This window comes from Somniosus microcephalus, chromosome 9 (assembly GCF_052327205.1).
Source record: "Somniosus microcephalus isolate GS21.2 chromosome 9, FLI_Smic_1.0, whole genome shotgun sequence".
NCBI classification, from domain to species: Eukaryota; Metazoa; Chordata; class Chondrichthyes; order Squaliformes; family Somniosidae; genus Somniosus; species Somniosus microcephalus.
This window is the reverse complement of record NC_140995.1, coordinates 127178741-127191090: the sequence shown is the minus strand read 5'-3', so window position 1 is coordinate 127191090 and position 12350 is coordinate 127178741. Positions and strand designations below refer to the sequence as shown.

The following is a 12350-nucleotide window of genomic DNA, read 5'->3' as shown; positions in this document are numbered from 1 at the left end:
TCCTTTAACTTCTTGTCCTTGAGTTATTGATGGCACATCAATTTTAATCGCTAAAACACCAAGATGGATCGACTCCTGAAACCAGAGCGCTTGGATCTGGACCCCCATGCCACAGACGCAGCCACACAGTTCGGACACTGGTTCCAATGCTTCGAATTTTTCATCGAAACCTCAGCCACCGCCATAGCAGCCGCGACCACCACCGGAGACGTGAAACTGGGAATCCTGCGAAACCGGGTGAGTCATCGGGTCTCCCCTCTCATCCGAGATGCCACCAGCTACGAGGATGCCTGCACCATTCTGAAGGCCCACTACGTGCGGCCAATAAACGAGGTGTGCGCCAGGCATCTTCTGACTACTCGCACGCAGCGGCATGGTGAGTCACTAGAGGACTTCATGCTAAGCCTAAAAGTACTGGGCAGAGACTGTAACTGTAAGGCCGTGTCTGCCACCGTGTACACGGAGGAGCTGATCCGAGACTCCTTTATTGCGGGCCTCAGTTCAAATTACATTCGGCAGAAACTGTTTGAAAAGGAGGGACTGGACTTAAAACAGGCTATGGGCATAGCGCGATCGCTGGATATGGCCCAGAGGAACTCTGAATCCTGTTCCTCAGGCCACGCAGCCCACTCCACCTCGTGCGCGCCGTGGGGGCCGCCATCTTGGAAGCCGTCTTCACCTCCCAGGTCTCAGGCCAGCCCAGCACCGTCGGAGCCCCAGCCTCCACCAAGGAGCCCCACTACCGCCGCGATGCATCGGGGCCCGAAATGCTACTTCTGCAGCCAGGACAAACACTCCAGGCATTTGTGCCCAGCGAAGGGCACCACCTGTTTTAAATGCGGGAAGAAAGGACATTTCAGTAAAGTCTGCAGAGGGAACCCCGCCTCCAACTCCGCCACCGCCGCATGCGCGCCGTGGGGGCGGCCATCTTGGACGCCATCTTGTCCACCCTCATGGAGTCCACCGTCTTGTCCCAACTACACGGACCCCCAGGACCCACTGGTGGCCTCAATCACAGTGGATCAATCCAGGCCGCATCCGTTGTCTAGATCGATGATGGACATAGAGGTAAACGGGAACAATGTTAAATGCTTGATTGACTGCGGGAGCACCGAAAGCTTTATTCATCCTAGCCTGGTAAAACGACTTTCACTAACGATAGGCCCTACACAGGGCAAAATCGCCATGGCTGATAAGACTGATACCTCAAAAATTACAGGTTTCTGCGCGGTTATGTTGTCGGTAAAAGGCACTGATTACAGAGATTTTAAACTGTTGATAATGCCAGATCTCTGTGTGAGCGTGATCTTGGGTCTGGACTTCCAGTGCCACCACCAAAGTATCACGCTTACCTACGGTGGGTCCCAGCCGCCCCTCACAGTGTGCGGTCTGGCTACCCTGAAGGTCAAGCCGCCCTCTCTGTTCGCCAACCTCGCACCCAACTGTCGACCCATAGCGACCAAGAGTAGGCGGTACAGCTGGGAGGACAGACGGTTCATTGCGTCTGAAGTAGAAAGACTCAAGCGGGAGGGTATCATCGAATGCAGTACCAGCCCGTGGCGCGCCCAGGTAGTAGTAGTTAAGGGTAGCGAAAAGAAGCAGATGGTGATAGATTATAGCCAGACGGTTAATCTATACACACAGCTAGATGCCTACCCTCTGCCCCGCATAGCGGATATGGTTAACCAAATTGCGCAATACTGGGTGTTTTCCACCATCGACCTAAAATCAGCATACCACCAGCTCCCCATTAGGCCGGAGGACCGTCCATACACCGCCTTCGAGGCGAACGGACGCCTCTACCACTTCCTCAGAGTCCCCTTTGGGGTAACGAATGGGGTCTCGGTCTTCCAGCGGGAGATGGACCGCATGGTCGATGAGAACCAGTTAACAGCCACCTATCCATACCTAGACAACGTCACCATCTGCGGCCACGACCAGCAAGACCACGACTCGAACCTCGCGAGATTTCTGAAAACCGCCCTCAGACTCAATCTCACCTACAACGAGGATAAGTGTGTCTTTAGCACCACGCGCCTCTGTATCCTGGGCTGCGTGGTGGAAAACAGGGAAATCGGTCCGGACCCCGACTGATTGCGCCCCCTATGGGAGCTACCCCTACCAAACGCTCCCAAGGCCCTGAAAAGGTGCCTGGGGTTCTTCTCCTATTACGCCCAATGGGTCCCCAATTATTCTGACAAGGCCCACCCCCTCCTGAAATCAACGTCCTTCCCGCTCACGGCCGAGGCCCACGCCGCCTTCAACAGCATTAAACACGACATTGAGAAGGCCGCGCTGCGGGCAGTGGACGAAAACATCCCTTTCCAGGTCGAAAGCGATGCGTCCGACTTCGCTTTAGCAGCCACCCTCAACCAGGATGGGCGGCCCGTAGCCTTTTTCTCAAGAACCCTCCAAGGGCCCGAGATCAGGCACTCCTCGGTAGAGAAGGAGGCCCAGGCCATAGAGGAGGCAGTGCGGCACTGGAGGCACTACCTAGCCGGCAAACGCTTCACCCTGCTTACCGACCAGCGGTCGGTAGCCTTCATGTTTAACAACAAACAGAGGGGGAAGATCAAGAACGACAAAATTCTCAGGTGGCGGATCGAACTCTCCACGTTTGAGTACGACATAATATATAGGCCGGGGGCCCTCAACGAATCCCCCGACGCCCTATCACGAGGGATGTGTGCCAGCATCCAGGGGGACAGGCTACAGGGCCTCCACAATGGCCTCTGCCACCCGGGGGTCACCCGGCTATTTCACTTTATAAAATCCCGTAACCTGCCCTATTCCATCGAGGAGGTCCGGTCTATGACCAGGGACTGCCGCACCTGTGCGGAATGCAAGCCCCGTTTTTACAGGCCCGACCGAGCCCACCTGATCAAAGCTACACGGCCATTCGAGCGCCTGAGCTTAGATTTCAAGGGACCACTCCCCTCCACCGGCCGCAATGTGTACTTTCTCAACATTGTGGACGAGTACTCCCGCTTCCCATTCGCCTACCCCTGCCCAGACATGACCAGTGCCACGGTCATCAAGTGCCTCGGCAGCCTGTTTTGCACGTTCGGCATGCCGAACTACATCCACACTGACAGGGGGGCGTCGTTCATGAGCGATGAACTGCGCCAATACCTGCTGTCGAAGGGGATAGCCACGAGTCGGACCACTAGTTATAACCCCCGGGGTAATGGGCAAGTGGAGAGGGAGAACGCGACGGCGTGGAAGGTGGTCACCTTAGCACTAAGGTCTAAAGGCCTCCCTACCTCCCGCTGGCAAGAGGTCCTCCCAGACGTACTCCACTCGATAAGGTCGCTACTGTGTACTGCTACTAACACCACTCCTCACGAGAAGATGTTTGTTTTTCCCCGCAAATCAACCTCGGGAGTGTCCCTACCTTCGTGGCTCTCCACCCCAGGGACAGTCCTATTACGGAAGCATGTGAGGGGCCACAAAATGGATCCCCTTGTGGAGGCAGTACACCTACTCCACGCAAACCTACAGTACGCGTACGTCAAGCAAGCCGACGGGCGTGAGGACACCGTGTCCATAAAGGACCTCGCCTCGGCAGGAAGCGACGACGACCCATCCTCACCACCCCCAGAAGAACCTCCACCATCCCCAGAGGTATCCTCACCACCCCCAGAAGTACCTGCAACACCCCCAGCACATGGGTATGCCCAGGAGGGCACCACGGACTCCCGGTCGGAACCCGAGGTACTGTTGCGACGTTCAGGAAGGACTATCACACCCCCGGACAGACTAAATCTGTAGAAGGGGTGAATGTGATGAAATATATGTCTTCATCAGCCCCTGTGTTTTACCTGCATTGTGTTGTGTGTACCGCCCCCTTTTCCCCTATTGTGTGTATTGGCTCCGCCCCTGTCTTTTGTCATATAAAGGTCTCAAGAGCTGTATGAGTCATTCTGCCAGACGAATCCGATGTGGAATGACGTGCAATGTTCTTAGCGATTAAAAGCTTTCAGTTGAATCCTTTAACTTCTTGTCCTTGAGTTATTGATGGCACATCACATTCTTAGTCCAGTTAGTGCAATATAATATTGTAGAGTTTTATAAATTACCTTCGGCCAAATATGCAGCTTTTGGCACATTTGTTATTCACACAAGGGTGCTATACAATAATTATTTATATTTTTTAACTATTTTAAAATAAATCTAAGTGTTGGTACAGCTTACTTACATCTGTTCGACTCTTTTCAGTTTGGTTCCGGTCATGCTTATCTTTATCATATGCCATCTTTTTCAGTAGTTTTTTCATAGCCTTTTCCTTGGACAGTTTTTTATGGTTTTCAATGGTTTGTTGTCGCACTTGATTCATAATAAACTTTGGGATCTGGAAAATATTGGAAGGAAATGCTCATATTTATAGACTTTTTTTGACAGTTCTGTCAAGACTTGATTCAGCTCATTAATTTTGGGGACTGTTTCATCACCTTGATGGCCCAGCAAACTGTATCAATACAGGACTGTTGGTTACAAAGTATTACAAAGTATTTACAGCACAGAAACAGGTCATTCGCCCAACAGGTCCATGCCAGTGTTTATGTTCCACACAAGCCTCCTCCCACCCCTCTTCATCTAACCCCATCAGCATATCCTTCTATTCCTTTCTTCCTCATGTGCTTATCTGGTTGGAAAGGGTTTTTTGAGTGTATTGGGCTGGATTTTCTGACCCCCATGAGTGCGTACGAGGTATGTACACACCCATAGGTGCCTTGCAAGTGCCGGGTTTAGGCATGCGAAGCGCATTCGCTAAAACCCGGCACTTGCGATCTGTCAAGAATCCTCTCGACAGATCGCACGCATCCCCGGGAGAAGGGCCTCTGCGGGCAGAGAGTTCTGCTTTCTGCACAACTTCCACCCGCTGAAAACCTTTAAATACCTTACTCCTGGTAAAAGCAGTAAGGGGGATTGCCCCATTTGAGGCGCAATTATCAGCCGGGCGCAAAGTTTAGCGCCTGGCGCTATTTATCGCCTCCGACTGCAGACTTGGCTTCTATCACCCCTGGAGGTGATTTGAGCGCTAAATCAGGCGATGCACACCTCCATTAAGGCGCTAACACGGAGGAGCGAGGCGCTACCTCAGAGCACTGGCGAAGCTCGTGATGTCAGTTAGCAATGGAACACAGACACACTGGCGCTGGCCAGTTCTTAAAGGGGAGGGTCGATCTTGCTCTGCAGCCACACCCTGCTCATTGCAGCCTTGAATCTCGGCCTGGAGAGACCTGTACATCAATTCTGCTGGAAAGAACAATGGAGAGGCCCAGGGAAAGAGCTCAGAGTGCAGCCCCCATAGTCTCTTCTAAATCGATGCGAGGAAGGTCAAATCAAAATGAACCTGCAAAGTGCTGCTCAGTACCCAAAACTCCTTCACACAGCATTGAATCTCTCCAGAAGTCGCGGACAAAAAAAGGCAGGAAGTGGCCGCCTTTAAATAGCGCTCCCCCAGTCCCTTCCTGGCTGCAAATCGTTCCCCTCTACCTGTTGTTGCTAGCGGCAGGCGGAAAGGCAGGGGGCACCGTTCAATATCCGGTCTGGGGCGCTACCGGGGCGTTGCACACTTGACTGACGTCATGATCCGTGGGCGCAGGAGGTCGCAGTGGTAGTGTTTAGCGCTGCCGTAAAATGTCTGGTCAATTTTGCGAACGGCGCAAACATTGCCGCGCCCGGGCGCTAGTTGCTTTGCGCCCCGTTAGCGCCCTCTTAGGGCTAACGGGAGGCATTAATCAACCGAATTTTTCTCCTTTAAGAGTTTAAAAGACAAAAAAAAAATTTTTTTTCACTCATTTATAATTTTAAAATACTTTTAAAAAAGGTAAGTTTATTTTTAGCCCTGTAAAAAGCTTTAATTATTTTTTCAAAAAGTTTAATTTTTGTTTAAAATATTTAATGTAATGTAATTTTAACTAATTTAAAATATGTGATTTAAAAAAAAAATTATTTAATGTTTAACTTTTTTAAGTGATCCCCATTCATACTTTTGACAGATTGGTGCATGGAGGCCTGTCAAAAGTGTGAAGGGGGATTCCCTTCTTTGATTGGGTCCCCATGGCCCACGTGAACCACATGCGCCCCTGGGATACCTGGGCCTCTGCGCATTTCGTAGAGCAGAGGCCCAGGACAGCAAGTCTCGGAACCTACGGAGCCAGTAGGTAAGTGCGTAGATTTTTTATGATCGGAGGCATCCGCACGCAGGAAGGCTCAGATCGGAAAATCCAGCCCATTATATTGTTTTACCTGCATTTTGATTGGTGCATTTTCTGTTGCTATATAGGCCTAATCTTCTGCATTGCAAGACATACTTCCAGCTATGTTTCTTACAACTGCCTTGCTTCCAGCTGCTATTCCCCTTGAAGAAACCATGGGCAGAATGGAAGTTTCTTTGGTGCACTTAGCTTTTGAGGAGGAAGATAGGACAAGGATGGCAGGTGCAATTATGCTTTATATACGCTTCAATGCTTACTCCAGGACCTGCAATTACTGGCCTGGATATTGCTTCCTGGGCCTTTCAGAGGATATCTTCAGCTCTTCTACTTCATAAAGGAAGCTTCCCCATACTTATACAATCTCCTGGAGGTTGACCAACAGATAACTTGTACCACTTGTAGGTTTTATCTTGCGCTTACAGATCCATACTGCATTAAATGTTTCGATCACTGAATCCTCTCAAGCCACCATGGATAACATACGCCAAATCAGTTAATTGGCTATCCGCAGATGCAACAAACAAGTGGCGCCTTCTTTGCAAGGGGAAACATGTTCATCAGTTTCCATGTGGACAGAAGGCATCAACTTTACCAGGCACAAAAAACTTTTCCCAGGCAGCAGGGTTCTTGAGAGCAGAACATTGTATCATAAAACCACAGAATTTGATAGCGCCTGTCCATCGTGCCTGTGCCTGCACTCTGAAAGAACATAGGAACAGGAGTAGGCCATTCAGCCCATTACACCTGGGCTGACTCACTGGAAGAGCTATCCACTTAGTCCCCATTCCCTTCAATGGAAGCCAATGACTTAAATGGAAAGGAAAATCATGGAGATGGTTGTAAAACATGCAGCCCACCCACTGCTGCCCATTTCCTGTCTGGTGGGAACATGTTAAAAGTGACCCCTATATTTTCCCCAATATGCAGAGTGGTTACATTGCATTTAATTTGAGCTGCTAGCAAGACTTTCTAGATGTCGCATGGCCACAGGTGTGCTGATAGCTTATGCTCATTGTTCAAATGACCTGTCCCTGCAAAATTGCACTCAGTGGGCTACAGGCTAGCTTTAGACTGACAGCCCACCATTGCTGACACAGGTTTTGGCAGAAATGCAAAATTGGAGTTTTTGAGTGAACACACAGAAATTTCAAATGGCAAACTCTCACTTTTTATTGGCCGACGCAAGCCGTCATTGTCACTTCTACGTGTAAAATGATACAAGCTTAAGAGGAATAATTTTCTAACTTTGTTCCACCATGTGCTGTACACAATTTCTGAATATTTGGAAATTCTGCACAAGGTGTGCCAGAGTTCTGAATATGCACTCTCGAGTGAGGCTCCCTGCCAGGACAGCAAAGTCGTAACATTACCCCAAAGAAGCTTAGTTTCAAAGGACATGCTTTGCAAACCTGAGAGTGTTCTTACCGTCCAAAGGAGGTCTTGGTATTTAATCAAGTAGCGCATTATGTTGCTTGTCCCAGCAGCCATTGCAAACTGTGTCTTTGCACTTGACTTTGAGCAACATCCTTTAAACATAAACAGGTTGGGTGCCATGACGACGGAAACATTGTTTAGTGTCATTTTGTTGCTCTCCCTGTTGTCTATTAATCTCTGAAGAAATTCAAGCAATGCCTGGAAAAGGATATTAATTACATGATCAAAGCTGCAGGGTATTTCTGACCTTACAAGAAACAGGTGTGGTTTTAGAAAAAAAAAATCAAAAACACATGACTGCATAATTTTTGGACAAATTCTGGATGGTTTTCTTTTAGCATATTTAAAGGAGCTTTGCTCTCAGGGATTTCTGCCTTGTATTCTACAGTCTGTGATGTAAACAAGAAATCTGCTCAGTACCATCAAATATTTCCTCTAGATAACTGATACTTTACTGTCAGTTTTGTTGATGGTAAACCTGATTTAGTCACAAAATCCAAATTTCTTCAGTGCAAATACAGTGGTGTATTTTTAATGGACTTTGAGGTGAGGATTTTTTTTCAGCTTTTATTAGGAGAACATCAATGAGCGGCCGAGATTAATCCCACCATGTAGTATATATGTGTGCTTTTAAAAAAATATGCCTAATTGTTGTAACAGTGGGTAGACTTATCTTAGCAACTTCTTTAAAGTGTGCCTTCTTCTTTGTCCTCTGTTCCCAGGTCTTGTGGGTAGTGCAGCAGCAGTGAGTTTTGCCGTTACCTCCTACCATGCAGGGTGCCCTGCTGTCCTCTGGGGAGGGAGTCTCAGCATGGCAAATAGGGCGATTTTCTTTGCGCCCTTCACCTGCAGGTCAACTTCGCCAGCCAGTAAACAGAGGGTTCAGGTGCTGCTCTGTTCCAGCTCTAATCCCACAGAAGCTGTTTCCTGCCTCCACATTTATTATGCAGACACTTTTTTTTGAATATGCATTACAAATACTTAACAGCTTTTTTTAAAAGCTAGAGCAAATTTTGCCCCCATACAAGGCCAGTTATCTGTACATTTCCCATCATTCCCAGCGCCCTTTATTAAAATGACCATTTACCCGGGTATTTCTAGCCGTGTCAGCACTCACTCAATCGGACAGATGCCAATCCCACCATGCCCGCCTATCACTGGGTCTGCGGCAGACTGGAAAATTGGGGCTAATGACTTCATGAACATGTCTGGCAAGCCTTTTCTAATTTGTTTACAAATACACAATGCAATGGCATAAACACATTGGGGTAGAGTTTGGCTTTGTGCGATAGTGTAAAATGAGTGATAGTGAGTCGGCAGCCTTACTAGTTGGCCCATAGACCCCCAGAAACAGTTAGGAGCTTCATAAGCCCATGTAAATTGGGGTCCTATGACAGCAATAGGACTTTCGAACTCATAGGCAAGAGTGCTACCACTGAGCCACAGCTAACAATAAGCTTTATTCAGAACCTAGATACACACCACCCATACACACACATACACACAAACACACACACACACACACACACACACACACACGTAAGCATAAAACACTACCAAGTCAAACATTGCATAGTTTCATTGACTAAACCGAACTGCAATCTTACAAGAACACCCCAACTGCACTTATGTGGCATTTCTTTTGCACACATCTTATGAACTCCTTGGAGCTGAAATTGGTCTTGTGTGGTAGCGCAAAACTGGGGACAGTGAATCGGTAACCCTTTTTACACTCCGTCTGATTTTCTTTTCATTGGCGTCAATAGAAAGGAAAATCGAGTGGGTGTAAAATGTGCTGCTGATTTGTTATTACCACTTTTGTGCTACGGCCCAAGACCAATTTCACCCCCAATTTAATCAGATTGACATTTTGGGCAAGTTGTAGGCAATTCTGTGCTCCAGACCTACATTCATAAGGGACGTGGTTGAAACTGCCACCCAAACTCATTCTTACCCCTAAAGCCAGCAGAAAAAGAAAACTCTCAGCTCTGGGCAGTATTCAAATCGAAATCCTAAAGCTGCAAGGTAGTATGCTGCTAACCCACTCTGCCACCTGGTACTCTGCTGGCTATCAAGTAAATCTTATTAATGTTTCATTTTTCATATATAATGTGTATCAATCATGGAAGCAACATTCACAGGAAGCACACCTCAGGGAATCACAGAATGCACACCCGTGATTTCCGAAGATATGCAGGAGTCTCTCTCTCTGCTGGAAATCTAAATCGCAGAGCTTGATCCTAAAAATCCCTCAATCCTCCAAAGTGAACAAGGATTAGCACAATTTATTTTAGAATAAGAAACTTATGTCAAAATTACACACAATAAACATTTTTCTTCACATTTTAAAATGCAATTTTGAGGGAAAACCAAAAAGAAAAGATATATGTATGTATAATACAACTGACAATCCATACCTTCAGTGTGTCCCTATGTTGGTCTGGGAGGAGAAGCACCAGCAAGTTAAGAGCCTGTAGCTGAAATTTTCTACTTGATAGATCTGTCAATCAAATATTTGCATTGCATTATTAAAAAGCATCATACTTAAGAGTTCAAAATCAATCTAGAGTGAAATCCACACGAATGAAGGGGCAGAAATTTATCTGGCAGAAATTCATCTGCCCCAACTGAGAAACCCGAGTCCAGCCCTAGATTGGGCCTTGGGCCTCATTAACATTTTACAGGCGAGCTAATGCAGCCTGTCACCTCTCCACAGGCAACTGGCGCATATGAACAGCACAAATGCCGGGCTGCTTGCCTCACCAGCAGTGGTCTGATGGTAAGTCCTGAGAAGGGGCTGGAGAGGGCAAGAGGTAGAGTGGAGGGAAGGCGGTGATTGCGATGACTGTGGAGTCGGGGTAGTACTCCTCCTCCTCCTCCTGGCTCCACAGGAAAGTTTTTGTAAAAGTTTGGATTGAAATAACAAAACTTTTAGTTGTCAGCTACAGCAACCACTGAAGAATTCTGGTGCCATTTAAATGAGGCCTAGGAGTTAAAATAGGCCGGGCCTCATTTCTCGGGCAGCAGGTGAGTTTCCAATTCAACTCCCTACCCACCCACCCAAAACCTGCCCGGACTTAGCATCAAGGCCCTACCGTTAGAATGAGTAAGTAGGGGAGACAGAAATAAAGAAGTAGGAAATGGAAGACAAGCACAAACAGGTACAGGAAGAGGGTGCAATTTTGTGCTCTCCTCTTCATATTTCATTATAGGGCATCTTTTATATATTTACAGTGTGATACGCTTATCAATTACTTCATAAAAGGTGATGAGTCGAAGAAGAGATGATGAGTCGAAAGAAGAGATGAATAAGGCTTTTATTAGCTAAGAAGAGACCATGCTTCTTCGTGAGTGACTGAACAAGTCTGAACGAAACCCACACAGTGGTGGGTGGAGTCAGCTGAGGCATGCCTCCATACACAGCGCCACCCAGAGGTGGCAATATACAATACAGTGGTTTACCACATTCACCCCTTGTTTAATGTGAAGTCCGGCGGGGTGAAGGGTACTACAAGTTAAGTCTATCAGGAGGCCTTGTCTGACGTCCTGATCGTCGTGGTGGCGGCGGTGGTGTTGCAGCATCCGACGTCGGGTCTGGTGTCTGGGTGGTTGGCGAAGATTCCTGGGGCTTTGGCATGCCGTCTGCAGGGGTTGGGTTGGGAGGGGTGGTGGGGGATAACAGTGGTAAGGGGGATAACGGTGGTAAGGGGGATAACGGTGGTAATTCAGGGGTACCCGAGGGTGCGAGATCTCGTATGGAGACCGTGTCCTCCCGCCCGTCTGGGTATGTCACCCAGGCATACTGGGGGTTGGCGTGTAGGAGGTGCACCCGCTCGACCAGGGGGTCCGTTTTATGCGTCCTCACGTGCCTCCGCAGTAGGACGGGCCCAGGAGAAGTCAACCATGCCGGTAGCGAGGTTCCCGATGTAGACTTCCGGGGGAAAACGAACATTTTCTCATGAGGGGTCGCATTAGTGGCAGTACAAAGCAGTGACCGAATGGAGTGAAGCGCTGCAGGGAGGACCTCCTGCCAGCGGGAGGTCGGAAGGCCCTTAGATTTTAGTGCTAAGAGGACTGCCTTCCAAACCGTCGCGTTCTCCCTTTCCACCTGGCCGTTCCCCCGGGGGTTGTAACTGGTGGTCCTGCTCGTGGCGATACCTCTTGTTAGCAGGTACTGCCGAAGTTCGTCGCTCATGAACGATGAGCCCCTGTCGCTATGTATATAGCTGGGGAACCCGAACAGAGCGAAGATGTCATTCAGACACTTGATGACCGTGGTACTGGTCATGTCTGGGCAAGGGATGGCAAAGGGGAAACGGGAGTACTCATCAACTATGTTGAGGAAGTACACATTGCGGTCAGCGGAGGGGAGGGGCCCTTTAAAATCGACGCTCAGGCGTTCGAAGGGGCGGGTGGCCTTGATCAGGCTTGCTCTGTCCGGCCTATAGAAGTGCGGTTTGCACTCGGCGCAGATTTGGCAGCTCTTGCTCATGGTCCTGACCTCCTCGATGGAGTAGGGCAGGTTACGGGATTTGATAAAATGGAAAAACCTGGTGACCCCCGGGTGGCAGAGGTCATTGTGGAGGGACTGCAGCCTATCACTCTGCGCGTTGGCGCATGTACCACGTGATAGGGCATCTGGGGGCTCATTGAGTTTCCCTGGCCGATACAAGATATCATAATTGTAGGTGG

The 12350-nt window shown here is 48.7% G+C and overlaps 1 protein-coding gene across 8 annotated transcripts in view; it reads right to left on the bottom strand.

The window, feature by feature from the left end:
• arhgap18 (Rho GTPase activating protein 18) overlaps positions 1-12350 on the bottom strand; it is a 247792-nt gene that overhangs the window by 30920 nt on the left and 204522 nt on the right. For 7 of the 8 annotated variants that reach the window (XM_085997146.1, XM_085997149.1, XM_085997145.1 and 4 more), the window contains 3 exons: positions 10076-10158; positions 7650-7856; positions 4199-4351 (listed from right to left, as the gene is read on the bottom strand). In XM_085997146.1, coding sequence (XP_085853272.1) covers positions 4199-4351; positions 7650-7856; positions 10076-10158 — 443 coding nt within the window. The remainder of the gene's footprint in view (positions 1-4198; positions 4352-7649; positions 7857-10075; positions 10159-12350) is intronic. The other variant, XM_085997151.1, reaches the window with a different exon arrangement.